This window comes from Brachyistius frenatus, unplaced genomic scaffold, assembly GCF_029030835.1.
Source record: "Brachyistius frenatus isolate BFR_SWC_R1_liver_20210118 unplaced genomic scaffold, ASM2903083v1 Contig_242, whole genome shotgun sequence".
NCBI classification, from domain to species: domain Eukaryota; kingdom Metazoa; phylum Chordata; class Actinopteri; family Embiotocidae; genus Brachyistius; species Brachyistius frenatus.
Genome location: NW_027210841.1, coordinates 454,681 through 479,937, shown reverse-complemented (window position 1 = coordinate 479,937; position 25,257 = coordinate 454,681). Strand labels below are relative to the sequence as shown.

General features: G+C 43.0%; 2 protein-coding genes across 2 annotated transcripts; one reads left to right on the top strand and one right to left on the bottom strand.

The window, feature by feature from the left end:
• The first annotated feature begins 1,264 nt into the window (after nt 1-1,264).
• Nucleotides 1,265-14,550, top strand: LOC138633931 (collagen alpha-1(X) chain-like). Its single transcript, XM_069720470.1, has 8 exons — nt 1,265-1,832; nt 2,657-2,737; nt 3,919-3,999; nt 4,339-5,259; nt 10,304-10,588; nt 10,845-10,925; nt 11,366-11,446; nt 11,925-14,550. Exons 1-8 carry the CDS (start codon nt 1,265-1,267, stop codon nt 12,845-12,847), a joined length of 3,021 nt encoding a protein of 1,006 aa, XP_069576571.1. The 3' UTR covers nt 12,848-14,550.
• Nucleotides 14,551-15,159: 609 nt separating this feature from the next.
• saga (S-antigen; retina and pineal gland (arrestin) a) lies at nt 15,160-24,027 on the bottom strand. Its single transcript, XM_069720484.1, has 15 exons — nt 23,960-24,027; nt 22,339-22,399; nt 22,106-22,150; nt 21,555-21,754; nt 21,020-21,079; nt 20,860-20,927; nt 19,891-20,026; nt 19,357-19,441; nt 19,204-19,276; nt 17,615-17,752; nt 17,431-17,508; nt 16,549-16,563; nt 16,357-16,409; nt 16,177-16,186; nt 15,160-15,326 (listed from the first exon to the last, which is right to left on the bottom strand). The coding sequence occupies exons 1-15, from the start codon at nt 24,005-24,007 to the stop codon at nt 15,206-15,208; spliced, it is 1,191 nt and encodes a 396-aa protein (XP_069576585.1). The 5' UTR covers nt 24,008-24,027; the 3' UTR covers nt 15,160-15,205.
• Nucleotides 24,028-25,257: the final 1,230 nt, after the last annotated feature.

Sequence of the window (25,257 nt, the reverse complement as noted above, 5' to 3'; positions counted from 1 at the left end):
CTCCAGATTTATCCTATCCTTAGATAATTTTATCTCTGATGGTTTCACTGCTTCAAGCTTTTCCTCTAATAAACAGAAAAGTCTGTTTTGGAAGCACTTGCTGAAAGGGGAAAATTTCAATCTGCAGTACTGGTGTGAATTGTTTGGCGTCTGAAATGCTGAAAAGTTGAGCAGGCGGGATATTCCAGATATTGTGGAAGAAGGAAAAAAAAAAAGGTTTAAAGACACTTTGTTCGAAAGGATGAGAGAGAAAGGAGGGTGGAGAACAATGGAGCGATCAATGGATAAGCCTCTCCTCTTTCTGCTCTCAATGTATTATTTTATTTTTGCTGTTTCGTGGAGAAGGAGGTCACCCCCCCCCCCCACCCAGCCTTTGTGCTGTGGGCCCCGGCAGGTGAGGCAGTACCTGAAAAGAAGTTTTTTTTCCGAGCGAGGCTTATAAATGCATCAAAGCCTCTTCGGTCCACCTCGTCTTCACTAAACAAAAAATGTTTCTCCAGACGATGCCGCGCGATTCGGACGGAGCGGTGAGTTTTCCCTCAAACACCTCAAAGGATTTTATTTTTCAAGTCTGAGAGCAGTCAATTTTAGTATATAGCATTTTTTTGTGTTTGTGCAAATATTTTCCCAAAGTAAAATTAGTGACAAATGCCTAAAGAAAATCATTTAAAAAAAAAAATGCTTAAATAAGTCTGAAAAACTTTTCTCGTATCAATTTTAGACAAACGTGTCTTTAGTTTTCATGATGTAGGTGATATTTTGTCGTTATTGGATGACGTTTTGGCAGGCTGGCCGTGCTTTTCTGAGCATTTGGCTGACGTTAGAGGGGAAACAAAGTGGTGCCGTTTAAAAAAAAGATTACCATTACAGGCACAAAAAAAAATCACATGTATAAAGAATAAAGTTACAGTAGAGCTTTGACCCAATTTGAGTATCGGGATAAAATCCAAATGAGCACAGTCAAAGTGGATCAGTTGAAGCACCGATTAATCTCCGTAGTTGAGGGAGTGACGTTAGTTGAGCAGGCGCTTTTATTTTTTATTTTTTTATGGAAACAGGTTGAAGTGATTTCATACTGCAGAAAGTTTAATAAGTCAGATGCGGTGCAATTATTGTATCTCCCTTCCTGGGGGACCCCATCGTCATCATCATCGTCATCATCATCATCATCATCATCATCCTCATCCTCTTCCTCCTCCTCTCGCTCCAGATGCCGTCAGGGTTGCTGGGACTCCTCGTGCTGTCCTCCCTCTGCTCGGCCAGGATGTCGTCGAACCCCACCGATCACCAGTCCGACGAAACCGGAGAATTCTCCCCCGACCCCAACACCTACCAATGGCCTGGTGTGGACAGCGAACCCTCGGCCAAGTCGTCGGAGGAAATACTCCCGTGGTATCCCGTTGCCCGTAACGGCCACATGAGGACGCCTCCCGAGGGGCCTCCCCAGGGGCCTCCCGAGGGGCCTCCCAACTGGTCTCCTATGCCGCTTTCCGAGGGGCCTCCCGAGGGGCCTCCCGAGTGGCCTCCCAACTGGCCTCCTACGCTGCCTTCCGAGGGGCCTCCCGAGGGGCCTCCCGAGTGGCCTCCCAACTGGCCTCCTATGCTGCCTTCCGAGGGGCACCCGTGGTCGACAGTTGGCAACGAGTCCGACCCCTCCGACAGCCTCCGGATGCTCGGGGCCATGGGCCCCACGTCGCCTGACATGACTCCCAATTCGATGAACTGCGACATGATTTTCAACTCTCCCGAACAGATCCCGTTGTCCTGCATCTGTTCGCACTGCAAAGGAACCGTTGGGCCCAAAGGAGACCATGGCGACCGGGGCCCTCCAGGCATGTACAGCACTTTATAAAAAACAACTCGACATTCAGCCTTTTTTTAGTTTTAGTGCAAAAACCTTCTGACAAGAACTGGCCTTTAATTGTGACCAATTAAATAATAATTAAATAAGCAGCTTTGAAGCTTCTGCAGAAAAGCGCCGACCTTTGCGATTTAACACTCGTTCTTTATAATAGACAGCAAACACAGTAGACTCTAAATGTTAAAGTACAGCTTGCCACATTATAATTTGTCTGGGTCTATTGGTCCAGTTGTGTTGAAATTTTATGGGTTTTTTTTGTTGTAAAATTACAAAAAATGTTTTAGCAAAAATGGATTACGTTGTCAAAAATCCCCTTCCAAACATCGCTAAGAGAAACGTTGATGACTTTTGCTTGTTTCAACAATCAGAACAATCCTTTGCCACTTTTTACATGTAATTTAATGAATTGAAGCGACAGATTCCTCAGTGCTGCTACATTTGACTCTCGAGTGTCTTTATGTGTAAAAATTCGGTCAAAATATCAAGAAACTAGCATTTGAATGGAAATGTAGTTCTTAAAGTTCATAAAATTAACCATTCTGGCTTTCTTAGTCATTCACCCAAAATGTGCTATCTGATACTATACGCTAAAAATCAAATTCAACCCAAAGAAGGTCGTGACACAAGACATTCGACTGCGTAAATGTTGAGGATTGACCTTTTAAAGATAAGCAAAGCACCAGCACGGCTCGGTAGTTTAATTCACCTGTGAAATTTGAATGCTAAATTGACAAAATCGGACGATGTTGCCAGAACCGTTTTGTAAAAACTGACCTGACTGTGACCTTTGCTCAGGTCGACCCGGGAGTCCTGGGAGAAGAGGAATGACGGGGTTCAAAGGTCGTCCGGGATTCACAGGCCCTGAGGGGATGAAGGGTGAGTTACACGGCGAGGATTCTCCATCACTGCACTGGAAATGACCAAAAAAAACACCACAAAAAACTCAGTCCTGATGTTACAGTTTTGACTGGAACACCTACAGGTTAGCTTATCAATGGATGCCGTCACTGTCACAGGAGCCAGTGCAGTATAGGTGTTGGACAAAATCATATAAAAGGGGATGCATCATTTAATGTCCAATCCTGTCAACACAAAAGCACAAACACCTAACGATTAATAAGCGTCAACATTACAATGATCCCAGGAACACTCAGAGCATTATAAATGGTTTGGCTTTTGTCCTGACATGAAGTTTGAATTGTTGGGACCTTACTGTATATATAACCAGGCGTCTGTCTTTGTAAAACTATGCCCAATATATCGAATTTGCCAATTTGGAATCAAGTTCGAGACACGTCGAGAACAACAAGAAAATGTATTTCCACAAGAAAATACGTCTGAATGCTGAAATCATTTGTCAAGTATTGCTGAAATGAGCTGAAACCTGATTTGAATTTGCTGAAAATGGCTGAATATTTATTTTATTTATTTTTATTTATTTATTTTTTATTTTATTTTATATACTTTATTAATCCCCGAGGGGAAATTTCTTCATAAGCAGCTTAAATGCAGAATCTAACCATGGAAGGTTAAAGGTGAAGGAAATAACAATGAAAACGGTTGAAAACTTGAAAATAATTCCTAAAACGAAGGAGGAAGCGATTGAAGCGTCAGCTGTTTGCTGGAGAAACCTGAAAAAAAAACAAAAAAACAATGGTTTGAATTTCTAAACATTTAAATTTGAAAGAACGGGATCCTTACTGAACCTGAAAAAAATAATAATAGGATAACAATAAAGTCACAGGATGAATCTGGAGCCCTTGCATTTCATAGAAATTTAAGATTTAGATTTTTAACAAATTTGCAAATCTCTTTATCATTATGGGTTATTAAGTGTAGACTGGTGGGAGAACAAAATAAATATAGATCAAATAAAAGTCAAATCCACCTTCCAACAACACTAAGCCTCATTTTTTCAGTTTGTTTCTCATTCTGCTGCCATCTTTAAACCTATCTTCAAAACCACCCTTGACCTGGATATCGTTTTTTAATAGCTTAATATACTTAATATGTATGTTCTTCTCAGTCACACTCCATTTTTTTGTCTTTGGTTACAGGACAAAAGGGAGACCTGGGCGACAAAGGTCAGTCCGGCTCCAGCGGCAACCCCGGAGAGAAGGGCATGCGAGGATTCAAAGGTCTGTTGAGATCGCTCGATGTAGCACTCAATGTAGGAGATCAATTGTAAAAGGCTTGTCAGTGTTGCGTGGATGCCACTTAACACCAGGACAACAGTTGTTGTCGGTGCCATTCCTTGCAGCTAGACCTTGCAAATCCGATTCCCAAAAGATGTAACAGTTGCGTGGTCGGAAATTGCTGTGGTTAAGGTGCAAAAATAACTCTAGTGGGGAAAATCATGGTTCGAGTTAAGATGACATCATTAAAGTACCGAGTCATTTGTCGTCGTCACAACCAGATGCACTTTGGGCAGTTCAAAGTAATGAAAATATTATGATGCGTGTTCTTTATGTTTTCAGGGGAGAAAGGGGACCTTGGATCAATGGGGCTCCCAGGTTCACAGGGCCCCCAGGGAGAAACCGGCACATGCCCTGCCTCCTGCGAGAGTGTCCCAGGCGCACCAGGTCCTCAAGGTCTACCTGGATCAGCTGGAGCCCGGGGCCTGCCTGGGGTACAGGGATCTGTGGGACCCAAAGGTCTGATGGGTGATAAGGGCGACCTCGGTAACCCTGGCGATCCTGGTCTAAATGGCCAGAAGGGTGATCAGGGTGATCAGGGGGTGTGTGAGTGTACGGATGGGGCAGATGGTGATGATGGGATCCCAGGTGTCAAGGGGGCTAAAGGGGACAAAGGTGACATGGGTGTTCCGGGTATACAGGGCATCATGGGGCTCAAAGGCAACGAGGGTGTTATGGGTCTCATGGGACAGCCTGGTCCCTGCTCCCCAGCGATCCAGTCGGCGTTCTCCGCAAGTATAAATCAGTCATTTCCGGCTGAAAATTGGCCCATTCCTTTCTACAACATCATCACCAACCGGCAGGGGCACTTCAACCCAAATATGGGCACCTACACTGTCCCGGTCAACGGCACTTACATCTTCTCCTTCCACCTGGCGGCTGCCGTGAGGCCACTTAAAGTCGGTCTGTTTCTCAATCGCTACCCCGTATTCAAAATAACAGAAGTATCCATCCCAGCCACCACCAGCCAGACAGTCGTCCTCCACCTCTCTATGGGAGACCAGGTATGGTTGCAGGTAAAGGACAGCCAGACCAACGGCATGTACACGGACAATGAAAGCACCAGCTCCTTCTCCGGGTATCTGCTGCACCCGGACTCTTGCGAATTACCCATTGGCCGAAATTTCTTTCTGCGTCCAGTGAATAGTCAGGAAGACTTCAGCTGGGACGGTCCCCCAGGCCCCACCACCCCCCCACCAAATTAGGCTGCAGTCAGTCGCACAGTTGTAAACGCAGCATCTACAGACACTAATCAAATTATGTGTGTATTTATAACTGCGAGTTTTAAAGGAGGGGTATTCGAGAAATTAAGCATTGTCCATTTTTGGAATTGAGCTCTCTGTCAGAGAAGGTATTTCAGTGATGTGCCCGTTGTGACTGGCTGGTACTCTTCACTGTTATCTGATGTGAATGCAATCACCGCAAATTATAGTTACATTTTTCTGTATTTCAACATTTTTGCAGTGTCTTGTTTTCGGAAATGATGCTATTTTCTGTGTGTCTTGTGATCATTTGTTATAAGTTAAAACCAACCAAACTACTCTGAGAAAATAAGATACCGAAAGAATATAAGTTAAGAAAAATATCGACCATGAATATACCCCCCCTTTAAATGTGGAGATAAATTCACTCTTATGATTCAACACTACATCTAGGCTTGTATGTGCCAGGCTCACATCTGCATTTAATCATGCACCTTGTTTTTTAATTCATTGTTGAGATTGTTGACCGGGACAAAGACTGTTGGCTGTATTGGTACAGATCTGCTCTAATGGTAAATATTTTTAAAGCACTTTGGGACCTCGGAGTAAATTTGTTTGGTAATCCTCGAGATCATCTTGCTGAAGCTTTGTTATAGAGCCTTTATCATGTTGCCTTTTCAAATGTTAATGACGCATAAAGACTTTATTGTATATTAAAGTGCAACCAAAGCAGATGCTTCAATTGCAAGTGCTCCAACACTTCATTTTCAGTCATTTTTATTTCTGATATGTATCTCCTTTATCTTATATATATCTTCAACTGTGGGTGATTTTTCTTCTGCTCGATGCTATTCAGCCTCACTGCAATGTTTTAAATCTGTTTCCAGCAGATTATTTACCTCTGTGATGTTTGAGCAATAATTGGCAGGTGCAATGTTTTGTTAACCTGAGTGTGAGAGTACCAGTGCAAATACAATCCTTGACTCTTGGAAGTGGTGTTCCCTTGTTAATACTGAATACAGCAAAACTATTTTGAAATACAAAACAAGGTGCACAATAAACTCCGACGGCTCTGGGTTTAGTAGAGTTATTTGGGCTCAAAGTGGTTCAAAAGGAGACGGAGCAGGTAAGGAAGGGCAGTGTGACGGAAACGAGATGTGAAGAAACAAAGAAGACGCAGCACTGAGACGTGGACCGGGCTGGTGAGAGAATTATGGCTAAAAGCTAAAAGCCATACCTCTTTTTTTCCACGAACTAGAATTCCTGGTTGGTGCCAGGTCAGGTTGCAGTTCATATCCATGTCTGTCCAGACTTTTAAAAATATAGAGAAGATTGAGAATTTGGAAAATAAAGCTGATTCTGGTAGAGCGCACGAGTTGTAGCTATGACAGCAGACTATGCATCAAATATGGATGTTGCCCAAGACGCACGATTAGTGTCACCAATTCAGAATTATGGTGTTGAATAATGGACATAAAGGTGTTACTTCAGAACACTATGTCACAGTGAAGTTGACCTTTGACCTTTTGGGAAAAAAAATATCATCACTTCATTTTATTCTATTAGACCTTAGTGAGAAATTTTGTCAGAAGTGGCGCACAAATTCTTCAGTTACGGCCACGAACGTATTGGATAAATTCACAGTGACCTTTGATCTTTTGACCACCGAAATCTCATCAGTTCACCGTTGAGTCCAAGTAAACTTATAAGCCAAGTTTGAGGATATCCCCTTGAGGCGTTCCTGAGATATTGTGGCAAAACTGGACAGAGAATTATTTTATATTTGAACAAAAGGAAATCTTAAAGGCAAAATACACAATCCGACGATTTGTGGAGACTTTTAAAGGTGTAAACTCAATAAAAATAGCTGAATTTGCACGACTAACAAAACTATAAATATAAATATTGATATCAGATATCAGATTAAAAACTAACCCTGTTTGGAATAAAGTTAATAAGCTTGCAACCAGCTCAACTAGCAAACTGTGTTGAAGCAGCAGATGGGCTCGAAGCTTTGCCGATAAAAAGTTGAAAGTTCACTGATACTGAACTTGTCGGTACAATAAACTATGGTCATGTTAACAACAGTTGCCACAAACAATCATTAAACCTCCTTTGTTGGTTACATTTTCATCAAACTTTGAAATTAAAATCAAACTTTCCCCAGACACTCTTGTTTGACTCTTTTTTTGTTGTTGTTGGTGGTTTTCATCTTTTTGCAAACTCGCACCACATATAAATCTATCAGCATTTTCTGGGTCCCTACCTCATTTAAAAGGTCCCAAAACTATTAAATGTGTGCTGTATTTTATTCTTCTATATCACAGAGCTCCATTGTTCAAATAAGAGGGCGGGTGCCTAACTTTACAGCAGAAATAAACATTTACAGCCTAGTAAAAAATGGTTTTAGTCTCTTTAGCTAATTTCCACGTTCTTGCCAACTTGTACGGCGGTGTGAATTTTTTTTCCAAACTCACCTGTTAAATATGTATTAAGGCTTAAAGTTAGGCATAATTAAGGGTGGGTTTGCTTTGAGTGACAGACGAGTGCCCTTGCAGTTGGTGAGCTGCCAGCAGGTTTCAGCATTAAGGCTTCATTCAGCCTGCCTCAGCTCCAACGCCACACTACCGCCTCTTTGCCCATTTTTCGTTTAGCTGAGAGAAAGGCGGAGTCAGGCACTGCGCCAAGATGGTGACGGCCAGAACCAACTGGCCAGAACTGAGATTTTAAAACCGCTCCTCAAGGAACCCAGGGGCGACGTCACGGACACGACGTTCATTTTCTTTTTAATTTTGGCTGCAGCGTGTTTCAGAAGTGCCCCCGAAGTTACTCTTCTTTCCACGAAAAGCAGGCGCCTACTCTATTTTTTGACAGAAACCACGTCAAGTTGCGCAGACAGGAAGTCAGACGCAGGAGTGGCATATGTGCATCTTGAAGACCCGAAGTCTAATCATTACATCATTACGTTTGTCCTAAATTTATAAGAAACTCTCAAAGCGTTGCGGAAATAGCGTGTTCACGTGAATGGGACGGAGGTAAAGTCACAAGGACCTTTGACCCCCCCCCCCCATCCCAAAGTACACTTTGTCCAAGAACATGTGAAAGTGAACACGTGAATAAATTCCCTCGTGGCGTTCCTGAGATATCGTGTTCATGAAAACACAAGGGTTGGCACGGAGGCCTGAAAAATCTGCAGGGAAACAATACCGGGAATCTGTGGCTGGAGGTGGAAAATAATTTTGCCGTTATTAGTGCAAAATGTTGGACTCTGAGAAACCAAACTTGATCGAAGTAAACCCTGAAAGTGAGTCAGACAGAACGTTCCAGAGACTGCCGGGAATAGAGAAGAGTTGTGGAAAACAAACATGGTCTGAGACGATTTGTTTGAAAGGATGAGAGACAAAAGGAGGGTGGAGGACGATGGAACGATTAGCAGATAAGCGCTCCTCTTTCTGCTCTGAATGTGTTTTTTGTTTTTTTGCTGTTTCATGGTGAAGGAGGCCACATCTCAGGCAGAGGGCCCAATTCCTCTTCAGCGGGACAATGACGAGACGCCTCCCCTTTCCCACCTGTCCCGTCCCGCCCCGTCCTCGGCCTTTGTCATGCGGGTGCCCCACAGGGCAGACCGAAATCTGAAGGAAGTTTTGTTTCGGGCAAGACTTATAAATGCATCAAAGCCTCTTCGATCCACTTCGTATTCCCCAAAAAACGCTTCAACAGACGATGCTGCGCGACTCAGAAGGGACGGTGAGTTCTTCATGAAGTACTTCAGAGGATTTTATTTTTCTAGTCTGAGACCAGTTTAAGCGGGCAGGAAAATGATGTAGGTTTGTTCTTTTTAAATGTTTGACTTAATGTCAAGTCAAATTAGTAAAAGCGTAGGGTTGGGCGATGCGGACAAAATCCAATATGACGATATTTTTGAGCAAAGACTTCAATATTGATGTTGCGAGTATATAGTAGGAATGACTCTGTGTTTTCACTAAATATTTACATTACAAAAAAAACCAAACATCAATAATGTGGATAGAATGACTCGGTGGGTAAAGACAAATATTGAAACAGCTGGAAGAGTTTTGTAAGTTCAAAAAAATTACACCACTTTACTGTGAGGCAGCCTTTCAAAACAGGAAAAGACATCAAGATACTACGATGTAATTGAAGGCATCACAACATTTTTTGGTGCACGTTGTGAATTACAAACTCACTGAAGACATTTACAAATGTGAACTACGTAATAAATTCCCAACGGACAAGAGCGTTAACATGAGACTTCTGTGAACAATGATAAATGAGACAATGAGCCTGTTGCTTCAACTCCTTTCTTCCGTCTTCTTTACCTGTTCGTGTGATTTTTTTTTTGGGTGTTTTTGTTTTGTATTTCTGTGATGTATCTCGGGCATTTGTATAAAGAACAGGGAAGGGTGATCCAATTGCAACCGGCCACTCGAGACGCATTCGACTAATGCCAAATGTGAACTGCCTTACTTAAAGCTGTCCACTTGTGATTGGAACATCTAGAACCCGTGTTTAATGCCAGATGCCGGAAAACCAGGAAGGTCTCAGGAGGGTTACTTCGGGTATGGAGCGGGTTTCAAAGCTGATGGCGCTTTTTGTTATACTCGTTAAATAGTCCTGAAAAGTCATTTTGTTAGTCGAATCAAACAGTTTGAGGGCGCATTATTACTCTTCCTGGAGTTGGAGGATGGCCGACCCCGTCCCGGTCCAAATCAGCTTGCCTCAAAAACACGCTGTAGCAAGTCAGATAGAAACAGACATTGAAAACATAAAAAAAACCCACCTGACTCCTATTCACTGGAAACAGATTGACGATATTTTACTCCGCTGCCATAAAGACTTGAGGGAAATAATGACAAACGACCTCATCATTTTCTTCTTCCCTTAGATGTTGTCGAGGCTGCTGGGACTCCTTGTCCTGACCTCCCTCTGCTCAGCCGGACTGCCACCAAATGTCCCCCAATTTTGGCCCATTGAAGAGGAAAGCTCGACCTCTGAACTTAACGGTCAACCGTGGTCTGGCTCAGGTGACGGGGCGTCATCTGAGCCATCAGTCTCCATGTACCCACAGATGCCACTCGGGGGACGACCCTGGCCACCCGGCGGCAACATGAGCGATAGCCCTGACATGCTCCGGATGAGCGGGGCCAACAACCCGGCGATGCCATCTATGCCCGATATGTCCTTCTGTGACAAGCTGCTGAACATGTCGGTACTGCCACCTGTCAACCCGGCCCAGCTGTCCTGCATCTGTTCACATTGTAAAGGAACTGTGGGGCCCAAAGGAGACCGTGGAGACCGAGGCCCTCCAGGCATGTAGACCACTTTAAATGACCTGTCTTTGTCTGAAAGCTGGCAGCAGCTGGAGGCTTTGATTTTGGTTCCATCGCGATATCTAGCAGTGTGTTGTGATTGCTTTGTCAAATCGGAGGTGGGAAAGGTCACAACAGCAAAGGCCATCTGGTCTCTGCAGAAATCCCCTCTTCGTCTTCGATGTTAAATTTGTAAAATCTAAAGACATTGCCGAAAGGTTTTGTTGAAACTGACCTGACTGTAACCTTTCATCAGGTTATCCTGGGAGTCCTGGGAGTCGAGGAATGACGGGGTTCAAAGGTCGTCAGGGGTTCACAGGCACTGAGGGGATGAAGGGTGAGTAACACATCAAGGATTCTCCGCCGCTGCACTGGTAATGAAAAAAAACACATAACCAAACCTCAGCCCAGTCGTTATGAGGTAACAGCATCATCTAAATTATTCTGACATAAACCAAATTAAACATGGATGTAAAAAACAGCAGTCTGTCTGCTTTCAGCTCAATCGCTGTGTCGCTGTCTGAGTTCAGATTTGTTGGGAGTAGAAAGAGGTTTGCTTCCATACATTTGTGTACATCAACTTGTTGAAGATCAATCTGCATACACCAACCAAGTGGCATTTTTTTTCAATTTGTTTCTCACTCCGCTGCCACCTTCAAAGGAATCTTCACAACAGGCAGGCCGCCAATGGACTTGACTTGGGAAGTGATGGCGTTTTTTTTGGCCTCAACATGGATCACCACCTTTACTAATTTCTGCTTTTGTCTGTTGTTACAGGTCAGAAAGGAGACCTGGGGCCGAAAGGACAGAATGGCGTACCCGGTTACATTGGGAATAAGGGCGGCCGAGGATTTAAAGGTCCGCTGAGATCACTCTATGTAGAAGTTCACTCCATTTAAAGGGGCATTAAGTGCTACATAGATGGGACTTAAACGAAGACAGCAATTCTTGCCAGTGTTTTGCAAAAATTGTCGACGTAAAAAGTGGGAGAGTCCGAGTTGAGTGCTTTGTTGACCATCCATGCCTTCCAAAACGGCATTGTCATTGGACAAATAACGGCTTTATGGTCTGACACTTCAATGGTTGGGGTACAGAGATGATGTAATGGGGGGGGGGGAAGTTGTGGGTTTTTACTAAGAAATACTTGGTTATGTCAAAAAGTATTATGTTCCCTGTCAAACGGAAACCAAAGTTAACTGTGGGTACAAGTACAAGAGTCACAATTTCTATGACCACTAGAAGGCTTCTTGCCAAGAAAAAAAGACATGAGACACTAACTTAGTATCTATGTTAACATAATGTAAATATTCATGATCTGTGTTGCATGTGTCTTCAGGGGACAAAGGGGACCTTGGATCAATGGGGCTCCCAGGTTCACAGGGCCCCCAGGGAGAAACCGGCACATGCCCTGCCTCCTGCGAGAGTGTCCCAGGTGCGCCAGGTCCTCAAGGCCCACCTGGATCAGCTGGAGCCCGGGGCCTGCCTGGGGTACAGGGATCTGTGGGACCCAAAGGTCTGTTGGGTGATAAGGGCGACCTCGGTAACCCTGGCGATCCTGGTCTAAATGGCCAGAAGGGTGATCAGGGTGATCAGGGGGTGTGTGAGTGTACGGATGGGGCAGATGGTGATGATGGGATCCCAGGTGTCGAGGGGGCTAAAGGGGACAAAGGTGACATGGGTGTTCCGGGTGTACGGGGCCTCATGGGGCTCAAAGGCAGCGAGGGTGTTATGGGTCTCATGGGACAGCGTGGTCCCTGCTCCCCAGCGATCCAGTCGGCGTTCTCCGCAAGTATAAATCAGTCATTTCCGGCTGAAAATTGGCCCGTTCCTTTCTACAACATCATCACCAACCGGCAGGGGCACTTCAACCCAAATATGGGCACCTACACTGTCCCGGTCAACGGCACTTATGTCTTCTCCTTCCACCTGACAGTTGCCGTGAGGCCACTTAAAGTCGGTCTGTTTCTCAATCGCTATCCCGTATTCAAAATAACAGAATCAGCCAAACAGACCACCACCAGCCAGACAGTCGTCCTCCACCTCTCTATGGGAGACCAGGTATGGTTGCAGGTAAAGGACAGCCAGACCAACGGCATGTACACGGACAATGAAAGCACCAGCTCCTTCTCCGGGTATTTGCTGCACCCGGACTCTTGCGAATTACCCATTGGCCGAAATTTCTTTCTGCGTCCAGTGAATAGTCAGGAAGACTTCAGCTGGGACGGTCCCCCAGGCCCCACCACCCCCCCACCAAATTAGGCTGCAGTCAGTCGCACAGTTATAAACGCAGCATCTACAGACAGCCAATCAAATTCTTCGTGTTTTTATAACTGCAAGTTTTAAAGGAGGGGTATTCGAGAAATGAAGCATTGTCCATTTTTGGAATTGAGTTTTTTTTGTCACAGAAGTTACCGCGATGATGTGCCTGTTGGGTAGCTGCTCCTTTGCTGTAATCTAATCAAATAATGTTCAAACAAGAGAATTACAGACTGACTAACCGGATAGGGAATGTTGGTATAAACTGGGCGACTATTTCAATCGACATTCTCCTTCCTTATCTCTTATCTGTGTGTTACCGTTTTCAAAATCGCCGCAGAAGTTTTGATCATACAGTAAGGCAGGCCTACTTGGTTCCTTTTCGGTTTCAAGGAATAATAATGAGCCAAAGTATTTTGTTCCCCTATAAGTAGAGTGATATATGGAGATAGGACAATCACAACTGTGACACTGAAAGATAGAGATGAAATTAATAACAAGTCTTTTACTTCCTTGGACTAACTCTAACTAACAGTTGGGTTCTCCAACATGAAAACGCACCCAAAAAAAAAAAAAATAAAAAAATACCCCGCCTTTAAAAGGTGGATATAAACTCACTCTCATGATTCAACACGTATGAAAATGCTTCAAAGCTTACAAATGCCAGCATTTGATCACACACTCGAATAGATCTTTAGATTGCCAAGCTCGCCAAAGACTTTTTGAGGCAGCTGTAGAAGTTAAGACCTGCCATAAAGGTAAATGTTTCAGAAGCACTTTTCATTCCAATTATTTTTTTTTATTTTTTTTATTAATGCTTGAAGCTTGCCGCAGCTTAGTTTTAGGAGCTTTATCGTTTTGCCTTTTCAAATGTGGACGTCATCGGAACGATACTATTTGACAGAAAATGCAAAATATGTGAAACGGAATCAAGCGTTAGAACAAAATCAGGACGAGTCTGTTGAGACGGACGTTTCAAGAGAAGCAGGTGTGAGGAGGACCATGTGGAAGAAACAAGACGTAGAGAAAAGGAGGAGGCCGAAGACGCGACGACGAGACATGAACAGGGCTGTCAAGAGAATCTGAGTGATATTATTGCAAAGTTTTCCATAAAATGAGGTAAAGAATTTTGAGTCACGAACTGCAAGAAAAATAAAAAATTAATCTCAACCTGCCGTTCAATTTACATACAAAACTCTTGTTTTCTGAGACAAAAAGGAAATTTGTCCGCGAGGCAAGTATTTCACCTGTTTCCAAGTTGTTGTTTTTTTTGTTTTAACAATTAAAATTAGTACCAAATGCAACTATTTGATATTTTCTGAATTTTGAAGAGAACTGTCAGAATACAAGATCTCGGGATTTGTAAAGATGTTTTTTTGTTTTTTTTGCTTCATCTAACATCGAAAAACAAACAAATTCAATTTGCACGATGAAACTTAACTTTTACTACCACATTTGAAAAAGAAATTAACCTTTTTGAATTTATAACAATTTGTTTAAAAATGGGACACCTTCAGATGATTCTGTACATGCGATTAGTGGATTCAGTCCGGAATCAAGCTCTGCATCCAGTAATAAAACTATCTCCCACCATCGGCCCCGAGCTGTTCTCAGCGACCCCGTTGTGTCACGTTTGAGCTTCAGTTTGTTGCGATGTGCCAGTTGTGTTGTTGTTTTTTGCCTGAAATTAAAAACGTTCTCCTGAAGCTCGTGTCGGGACTCTTTCTTTAGAAACTTTAACTTTTCGCGTCACTAATAAATCTGAACAGATCAGCGGGGTTTTTTTTTTTTTTTAGGCTCCCGCCTGCTTAGAACGTCCAAAAACAATTGCATTGAAAAAAACAAAGAACACAATCGAACGAGAAGTCTGGTGACGCAGTCCTATCCGAGTTTTCATTTCGGGCACCAAATGTATATTAATATAATTGTACTATTTCCTGTTCTGTGTGCCGAAGAAAGAAAAAAAAAAAGCGAACGGGTGTTTTAGGGATGCTAAAACTGATGCTAAAACTGGGATGCTGAGCATTTTCTTCAATGAAACTGCAAATTTGTGAGGCGGTTTAAAGATTTGATGTCATCGGTAGGAATTATCGAGCTTGGAGGCCGAGTAGCAAGGTCAGAAAGTATCGGCCGACATGGCTTGATGACCAAAATAAATATAGAACAACACCGGATCTATTTAAGCTTTGAAAATATATATTTTTTTTAATGTAATAATGACATATCAATGCATCTATTGTTTAAATGTCACATGACCCTTCCATGTAGTCGTGACCTTGAGCCTATAGAAATTGCACAATACAATTTGTGGGGGTCTTTGCTTCAGCCGTCGTCGTCGTCGCCCCGGACGACTCGTTTCTTCTATTTCTCTTTGGGCGCCATGTCTTCGCCGCCCGACACGTTGCCTTCCTCGTCCTCGTCGGCCATCCCCTTCAGGTTGGTGCGCTTGAATTCCTCGAACACCATCTCCTCCTCCAGCTCACTGCAAACGGCATCAGAGAGGAACTGTTAGCGGTCGCCGGGAGACGGCCCGCACGTACAGAAACTTGGTTCGAGACGAACGCGACCTTCAGCGCGAGGGGAGCTTCAGCTGAACAGTGACCTTTGACCTCAAACAGCAGAAACAGGATTTTGATATATAGACTGTATATAAAAATTGGACGTAGCTTACGGGTTTGAAAAATGCGGCCGATGCAGAAGTTCCTGAAACTGCAATGCCACCGAGTGCCACCAGAGGTCGGCTCCAAAAAAAGCCTGCAGCCCCATAGACTCCCATTCAACTCAAATACAAAGCCAATTTTTTTTATAAGTTATTTCGGTGTTATTAGCTAACGTCACTCCTTATTAGTTTCCCGGCGGTCCATATGAAAATCATTAATTACAAAAAGCCCACCCCCAAAAAAACTGATTTTGAAACAGAGTATTTGAAGTCAACAAGTAAAGCTGGCAAAAGGTAAAACAAACACAAAAAAGGGCATAAAGTAACAGGACATCACAAAACAAAGAGAGGAAAGCTGATACTGCTGATGAAGACACGGTTATAAAAAAAAACAAAAAGGGGAGCCGACAGGAACGAAGGCCTGAAAAAGAGCCGACTAAGCGAAAACGGATCCTGGAACACGAGCCTGTCCGACGGCCAGAGGACATTTACGCCGAGTGGCACGACGCAATAAACACGAGAATATTCATCCTCAGCAAACCTGCCGTCACTCGCAGCTCATGTTCACCGCTTCACTCACTCGCTGCAGAGTTCATTCACAGCTCCGACGGACTAAAATCTCACAGTCAACCAGACAAAAATAACCACTGGAATTCTTTTTTTGCATATTTACCTCTCCCTCGCTGTTGGCAGCAATAAAGAAAATAAAAAGGAGGAAAAACCAGGAAGAGCGGCGTGAACACATTTATGCACACAGTAGGTACAGAAAAGTTTGCTCATTTTAGAATAAATAATGCGTTTCAGAACAATAAAAACAAACAAAAAAAACACAGTAAAATGTGTGTTTTCTTGCCTGCATCAGGTTTAGGATGCATCAGTTTGAAGGGAACCTCCAGGCCGACCTCACTGCAACAAACCCAACAAGCGTTTAAAAAAAAAAAAAATGAAATCATAATTAGTCACTTATTTATTTATTTATTTTACTAGAAAAACTCAACTGAATAGTTCATATTAATGATTAAAAAAAAAGGAGACATGAACTCACCTTGATCCCATCATCCTTTGAGAGCGTGGCGGAGACAAAAGAGGAAAATCAGAACAAGTAGAAAACTTTTTTATTTTTTAAAATTTTTTTATTTAAAGGAGTTTTGATTCGTACAGAGCGACAGCGATCGTTTGCAAAGTCAAGAGGCGGCGGTTTCCATCCAAAATGGAGACGACTACAGTGACGACCCAGTTGCATTTTGGGCTGCAGGTCATTGATCAAATTGTAATGCAAGAGCTTTGTCCCCCCCCCCAAAAAAAACAACCAAAAAAACCCCAACCTTTTTCTAAACCAGAGGAGCAATGTCGACTCCGCAACCTGGTTCTCCCGGTTAGTTGTCGGGGAAACAAAGCACTTTGAACCGTGAGCCAAGTTAGTCGAGCGTTCGTCAGAGACCCATCTGTGCAGTTGGCCTCGCTAATTTTTATTACTCACTCAGGAAATAAGCATCAAAAAAGGTGCGTGATGTCATAAATTGCCCTTTAACAAAAGTTGGAGGACTAAAGATTCGGTAGGGCCCCCGTGGCAAACCTTTGAAACGGGCACCATGATCCCTAAGGCAGGCCGTGGTCACGCACACACCTCCCTTATTTCCTGTTTTTAACCGGTGCCTGGTTGCAATGCTTTACTCCCGTCAGAAGGTGGCGGCAACGCGCCTAAAAGCTGCCCTTCAGCTGCCATTAAATAACATCGGCTCTGAACTCAAACAGTTCAGAGCCAATTGTGAATAGTAGGTTTCGCATGAAATATCCATCCCTGATGTAGATAGATAGATAGATAGATAGATAGATAGATAGATAGATAGATAGATAGATAGATAGATAGATAGATAGATAGATAGATAGATAGATAGATAGATATATATACACATTAGAGACTGACCCTCCAACGATGAGCTTCACCACGACCCGGTAGGAAACCATGATCCCATTAACCTCCTTCAGCACACCTTCTCTGATGCTGAAAGAGGAAAAGAGAGGAAAGAAAAGAAAGGAAAACAGAGTTGACGTTTAATGCCTTGCAGAAACTTTTCGATTTCCCCCGACGGCGACTTTGCTTCACCCACATGCTCGACGACGCCAGGTTGGTGTCTTCGTGCTTCAGCTTGCCGTCCAGAGCGATGCCCCGCCTCTCCTTGTTGTTGGCCAGCACGGGCAGCAGCTTGTAGACTTTCTGCAGCGTCGCGCCGGCGGGCACCGAATCCCTGACGAAGACACGGAGACACATTAAAACAACGTAAATACGGCGATCGGGAGAAGTACAGCGACGATGGCAGCAAACGGACTGAGTCAGCATTTTTTTTTTTAATCTGAAATGTCCCGAGAGAGTTTTCTGTTGAATTTTAAAACAACTAAAAGATGCAAGGACGGTTTATCAGATTAGAAACTAGAAAAAGTGACAAAAGCAAGCTGTTGAGCTACTTTTTTTTTTTTTTACATTCATATATTTAAGATAGATGTTTTTTTTTTAAATTTCTACATCCTGGATATCAAGACAGAAGTATTAACTTCAACCATTACGGATCAAAATAACAAAACCTCTGGGGATCTCTTTGGAGCCTTATGGGAGTCGTGTTCAGCTCCTCTTCTGTGGCTGGAAGTCCGAAACACACACTGAATATAAAAGATGAAAATAACCTCTGACGTCACCCTGCGGTTTCCTAAAAAGGACAGTTTTGAAGTTTAGGTCCAGATATCTTTAGTCGTGTCCATTCAAGCAGGTCCTCACTCAAGTTTTACTCCCACCCCTCGCTGCTCTCCCAAATACTGTCACTTCAACAAAAAAAAAAAAAAAATATATATATATATACACCACGACGGTTGATGCTCGCTTGAAAGAAGAGTTTTGAGTTTTCTCAGACTGCCGACGGCCTCCGATGTCTCTCTCCTGCAACAAAGTCTAGCAAGGTTTCCTCACGTGAGAAAAACGGAGGAAGAACTTCCATCGAAGAGTTCCTCCTGTAAATGAGCCACATGTTTTTGTGTCTCAACCGCAGACAGACCCTACAGAAGCTGTAGAACCACGACGACTCCATCGCGCGTCCCCGAAGCACAAACGTTCCCGGTATTCCCGTCGCCGTCCTCCGATATCCCTCTGATTCTTTGTGAAGAATCTTTTGTCTACCTTTCCTGTTTCTCTTCAGAGTAAAACTGAAATGCGATATCCTGTTTTCCCGGTTTGCGTCTCGGGTGAGATGGAAGCGCCGCTGTACCGGGGTTTCACACCGGCGTTACATAGTCGATGACAAGAAATAGATATTAACCCCGATTTTAGATATTTGAAAAGCAGAACTTTTAACATCGGGTCTGCGAGCGTCTTTTTGCCTCGTCTATCCTGCCTACGTGTTCTGGTTCTGTGCCGTGGCAGCAGGGCGGGGAAGTAGAGTTCTGGTTCAAGTTCTGTTGCACGTGTTGAATAAATAAACATCTGCCAACTAAATGATACTTCATTATTTCTTATAGTGCATAAATGTACAATGTTATTTAGAATAGTTAAACCAATAAATGCAAAAATAAAGTTTCAAATAGACCCCGTGATCGGTCGACCTCTTTTAGTCTTGGGAGCGAGATCGTGACATGACGATGTACCGATGTGATGACGTCTCTCTCTAGTTTATTTGTATTTATTTATTTATATGCGTGTGCCGATCATTACCCAGAATCCTCGATATCCACGCATTTGACGTAGCTGTCGTTGGAGTACAGCACCACCGTGGAGATCTGGTCGACTGGGAGACGGGACAAACGGACAAAACGTTCACGGCCACGTCCCATTGTCGTCGGGGAGATGTTGCGGAGTCGCGCTTACCGGAGAGGATGACGTTCTTGATGTTTTTGTTGGAGCTGTTTGTGATGTTGACGTGAACTTTGATGGTCTCGCCGTGGTAATAAATCTGCAAACATGGAAGTGGACATCTGTCAACACCTCGGCTTTAAAAAAAAATTTTAAAAAAAGAAATCGTACTTGTTGGTTATTTCCTCCCGTTTGTACAAATTTGCCATTTTTACAAACATCCAGTTAAAAAGCAGGTAAAAATCTATTTAAAAAAAAAAAACGAGACAGACACCAGAGAAAAATCCATAAAGGCAACTCTTCCACAGGACTACAACATAATGAGAAGAACGTAATCGTTTATATTTGAGATGAAAGCGTGATATAAATATATTGTGCTCCCGAGTTTTGAAAGAATTTGATCCACTGAGATTTTAGACTTTGGATGCTACGGCCGATTATTTCCTGACCGACGGGCTGCTGGAAACCAAAAGATATTCAAAAGCGAGAGAGAGTGCTTTCTTTTCTTTTCTTTTTTTTAAATTGAAGATGAATAATGAAACAACCCACCTCTTTGTCCAGACTGGCTTGGATGTGCAGCGGTTTGTCCGACATGACGAAGTCCCTGGTGGTCTCGACGGTGGGCGGCGCGCCCTCGTCCTCCGGAGCGAACTGGATCTTCCTGAGCATCAGCTTCACCGAGCTCCTGGTTGGACAGACGCAGAGAAATGATAAATATTCATGCGATATTATGGAGGGTGATGCTTTAACGTGATCACCATCGTTACACGGCAAGTGACCTTCCAAATAAAATTCGTAATCGAAATGTACTTCATCTCGTCGGGGCCGTTCGCTCTCAAAATACAAAACTTTTTTTGTTCGTGGGATCTCCGTTTCCGTGGCGACACACGGGGTACGACTGACGACTGGAAAACAATCAGCCGTCTCAGTGGACGTTCGTGTAATGGTTGCTACCCCGGGAAGTAGTCCGGCCCTTAGCAACGAGCCTAGCAACAGAGACGATTTCCAGTCCGTTTTTATCGCTTTTTAGAGATCGGTTTCCTCAAACTGAATAAATAAAGCCGGTAGAAACACTAAACTGCTCAGCTAGCTCAATCTGGTTGCGAGTAAGATATCTGCTGAAAAGAAGATATCGATGGAGTCATGTATTTAAGATTTTAGCACTGTGTCTTGTTAAAATATAACCAGCCAAGTTAGCCGCCGCTAGGAGTTAAAGTGCGCGACTATCTGTGGTGTTCGGAGCGACAAATAAGGATGAAAAGAAACTACAGTTTACCAAACGGGTCACATTTAATAGTCCTATAACAAGTACAACAATATTACACTGCATATCATATGAAATTCAATAGCAGTTCTATATTCCCATTGAGAAGGCGGAGGGATATTTCACGGTGATTTGAGCACGTTCCAAAATGTACAGTCGACCAATCGGATCGCTCGGTCGGGAACTGCTTTGTTGTAAATTCTGTTTTTCCAGAACCGCTTCACTCACTTCGGGACGGACGAACCGGGACTCACCGTTTGCGCACTTTAGCGTCCTGGCTCTCGGCGCTGAACGCCTTCACCTCGAAGTCCACGGTGCATTGCTGCAGGAGAAGAGAGAAGAGGCGTCACCGCCATCTTCGTGAGGAAGTTCGCTTCGTGACCACCGGCTTCGATTCGTCCGGCGGGTTCTTACCTTGCCGTCGTCGTGGGGTGCCGGCTGGAGAGACACCGAGCAAGGCAGGTTGTCGGGAAACTAAGAAGACAAAACAGAAAAAAAAATGAAATAAAAGTTTCGATCATTTCGCGCAAAGCGACAAAGTCCGGAATTTTAATTCGCTGTAATAAAACTTCTTTGAAGTTCAGTGGAACAAACAGATAAAGTTTGTTCCTGTTCAATACCACGTATTGAGCACAATCCTGCTGTTAGTATAAAATAAATTAACGTGCATTATGAGTATAGATGACTTCAGAACATTGCTGGCAAAATAGTTTAATACTTCTTTTCCTTATTCATTGTTTGGGTTTGAATTGTTTGAATTAAGTTGTTTTTTTTATCTCTTCAATTTGGGATGCATTGTTGTATGAAAGACTCACTGGCAGAACGAGGCACTAAAAAGGTTTTTAAAAATACACAACTATAACAGTATTTTGGAGGGTATTTCTCCAGTGTTTTTTTTTTTTTTAATTTTTTAAGGATTTTTTCTTCTGATGTGTGCGCGTCGTCTCACCTCGAAGAAGAACGGGTAGGCGTCGTTTCCCAGCTTGCGCAGCAGCCTGGCCTGGATCTTGGTGTGGACTCCCTTCTCGCGGTCCTGCAGCGGCGGGTACACCTGCCGGGTCGACATGAACAGCTCCCGGCGGAAGGCCACCCCCATCACGTCCATGTCGTCTCGGCCGTAGGAGAAGGTGCAGGACAGGGTGACGAAAGCTTAAAAAAGGGGAAGAGGAGACGCGGCCATTTTAAACCTGAAGTTTAAACCGTGTCACTGTGGTGAACGTCAGTCGTTTTAAATCATTTGCACCGTTTGCATCAGCATTTGCAATCGTGTTATTTCGCTGAATATTTGTGGGGTTTATTGAAATTAAACCTTTCCGGAGGAAATTCAAATTAGTGCCTCAAAAGTAACAATTACTTTAATTATCGATGAATCTGCCGAATAATTCTTTTTTTTTTTTTTTTTTTAAATCAATAAAATGTCAGAAACAAGTGTCAGGTCTGTTTGTCCGACCAACAGTCAAAAATCCACAAAAAAAATAAAAGTGTGTTTTGTACACCGACCTTTCCTCCCCTGCAGCGCCTCATGATCGATGAGGATGACGCCATCTGGTGGCGAGAAAAAAAACACTTTAAAGCTCTTCAGGTGACAAAAATAAAAATAAACTTTACATTTTGACTTATTTTGTTTCGGCCAGTGGGGAGGTAGAAGTGGGGAGGCGGGGGGAGGGAGGAGGAGGAGGAGGGGAGGAGGGAGGGAAGGTCCTCGACATCGCGTTGGCGTGTTTCCGACTCACCGACTGGTTCCACGGAGTCAACGCGGTCGACGAAGTCTCTTTTCCCCATGTACACTCCAACCTGAAGCACACAAACAAACACTGTAACGATCGGACAGCGAGGTCGCAATAAGAGCAGGAAACAGCATTAATTCAGTTGTATTTATTTTTTTATTTTTTTTTAAATAAACAAAAACTAATCAGTAAGTATTTAAAAACAGGATTGTGAAACATTTTATACCAACTGACCTCTGAGGTCGCTTTCTTCGTCAGGACTGAACCTTCCACATTTCAGACTCATTTCACAGTTACGCATTGTACGTACGTCTAACAGCTTCCCACTTTGTGCACTTATGTTGTGAAGTCATTGTCTGTTTTAAGCATCTTTATTTGTCTTCATTGAAGTGCTCAAAAAACAGCTTGTTTTATGATTTATGCCCCCCATCGCTTAGATCTTCTTCAAATTTGGTTAATAAGTTGGTCCAATGATCTCAATTCCTGTTGTTTGAGATGTGTCTCGCGTGTGCGTGTGCGTGTGTGTGTGTGTGTGTGTGTGTGTTATTATACCAATCATATTTTCCACTATCACTGTTGCAGGTGTTCCTAATAAACTGGTAACTATATCGAAGAGAGACGCTTTTTTTGTGTGTTTTTTTTTTTTGCCTTTGACTCTGTAACCTGCAGCGGGTGGTCTTTATAACGGAGATACAAAACCAAAGGAAAAAAAAAAAAAAGGAAAAAACCAGACTGCATTTCACCACATTATCTGAAACTGTGCTCTCGGGTTGCAGATCGACGCCGTCAGCCGTAATAAATCCGCCGGAGAAAGCACACACGTGGCCGCGGTCGGCTCACGTTGTCGTGGCTTTGCGTTGACCTTGTGAGGATCAGTCGGCTGAGCAGAATTAAAACGCAGCGAGACGGAACGTTTTGGTTGTTTGTTTTTTTTATACTCAAAGATGAACTAAATCCACTTTATCTGATGACACCGTCGCCTTCGCTATCCGACGAGCGCTGCTGACAACCTGCCGGGTGTTTAAAGAATATTGCGCACAGCGCGTCCGGCGTCATTTATAAAACGTGTATCGCAAATCAAACCCTGGTCGTGGCTTTTAGCAGAGATATTTTAAATAATCCGGTTTCGTCTTCGAGTGTATTTTGAGAGAAGAAAAAGATTCCTTCTGTCCGTCTGTTCACTTTCGCGAGGAAAATATTCGCAATAAAGTTGGACGATGATCTCGTGAAACACAAAATGAGCCGTTCGCGTTGGAGTTAACCGCTGATCTCCGAAGCCCTGAACTCATTGTGGGACGGGGGAGGCGGGGGAGGGAGGGGGTCAAGCTTAAAGCTCATCGGAAAACCCTTAAACGCATCTGTTGCACAAAGCTCTTTAGTTCTTTGTCATATTGAGAGGGACTAATTTTGCTGTGAATTCTGGGTAAATCGGGCACCGCCGCGTGAGCTCTGTTCAACGCCAGAAAGAAACTCGTTTAAAAGTTAAATTTGCAGAGAAAATTCATCGAAGAGTTTAACAATAAAGAGAAAACCATGTGGAAAATAAAATGGCACCAAGTAGACCGAGTTGATCCCACAGCCGGCAGGAGCACAAATAACGTTAAAAAAAAAACAACCTCGTACTCACCGACTTGTCCTTGCAAATCTTCTTGAAAACGATATTTTTGGTACTCATGGTCGGCGCAGATTGAAGGCAGCTGGACGACGGGCGCCTGGGAGAAACAAAAAAACAAAAACAAAACAAGGGATGAACAGGAAATCATCGCGTGTTCGTATGTCGTTAAATAAAAGAAACGGCAACCCACTGAATTCTGACGCATTAAAAATCTGTAAATATTTTGTTTGAGTTTTTGTTCAAGAAAAACATTTTAAATCACACCAGCCTGAGTAAACACCTGTAATATCATTCAAATACATTTGAAATTGCTGAATAACTCAAATTGTTTTCGTTACAGTTAAACTCAATCTAGACCTATAACGTTAATGGTTTTAAAGTTTTAAAGACCGTAACTGCTGCTTGTGATACCTGGTTTTCACCAGAACTACTTTATACTAAAGAAGGCCCGACAAAAAAAAAATAAAGTAAAGAAGTTTTACGGAGAACATAATTTCTTGAAACTACAGCTGATCCTTTTAGAAAACCACCTTCACTCCACCGTGTTTAATGTAGAGGTAGAAATCTCAAGAGAAACGCGTCTCAACAACCGTGTATTAGTACTCATTCACTTTGGCGCCCTCTAGTGGCTCAAACACCACACAGTAGAATAAAAAAATAAATTAAAAAAAAAAGAGAAACATGCACTTAGATTAATTTAAAAAATAAAAAGATTAAAATAAAACTGATTGCTCCGAATTTTTTCCCTTTAATTAACCGAGCAATATGTAATTTTTTTCCATCCCTCAAACAGAAGTTGACATTTAAAAATAAATGTTTTCACAGAGGCTGTGTTCATTTTCAGGACTCTTAGAAAGGCCCACATTATTTTTTTATTTATTTTTTTTGTCTGTAGAAACAATTTCGCCTGGCGGAGTTCAGTCGAGATGACAGAGATGTGTTCACACTTTACTCTGATGAGCTTTCTTAATCCTTTTAAAACCTTCTCGGATGCTTTTCAAATCTCCTGCACGGATAAGTGACATCTGTACAAACAAACAAACAAAAATCTCTAGAACAAAAAGGGTTTTACTGCGAGGTGTTGAAATATACGAGATGAATGACGACACAGTTTTTAGTTTCTTGACCTGGATGAGTCCGTTTGTTTGTTATCGAGTGTGAAATCATCTTTTCCGAGACAAAACGGACACGTTGCTAATGTAGTCAAATAAATCCCAGTCAGTTTTAACTTATGAAGCTCAGAAACGACACAATATGACCAATAAATCCTTATTTACTGCTTTTGGATGAAGGATTTCTCTACATTTGTG

Excerpts from the sequence above, each read along its gene's own strand:
- saga (XM_069720484.1), bottom strand. The coding sequence starts at position 24,007 with ATGAGTACCAAAAATATCGTTTTCAAGAAGATTTGCAAGGACAAGTCG. Across the intron at positions 22,400-23,959 it reads AGATTTGCAAGGACAAGTCG|GTTGGAGTGTACATGGGGAA; the intron begins GTGAGTACGAGG and ends TGTGTGCTTCAG. Across the intron at positions 22,151-22,338 it reads TGACTCCGTGGAACCAGTCG|ATGGCGTCATCCTCATCGAT; the intron begins GTGAGTCGGAAA and ends TCTCGCCACCAG.
- LOC138633931 (XM_069720470.1), top strand. The coding sequence starts at position 1,265 with ATGTCGTCGAACCCCACCGATCACCAGTCCGACGAAACCGGAGAATTC. Across the intron at positions 10,926-11,365 it reads AGGCACTGAGGGGATGAAGG|GTCAGAAAGGAGACCTGGGG; the intron begins GTGAGTAACACA and ends CTGTTGTTACAG. Across the intron at positions 11,447-11,924 it reads GGGCGGCCGAGGATTTAAAG|GGGACAAAGGGGACCTTGGA; the intron begins GTCCGCTGAGAT and ends ATGTGTCTTCAG.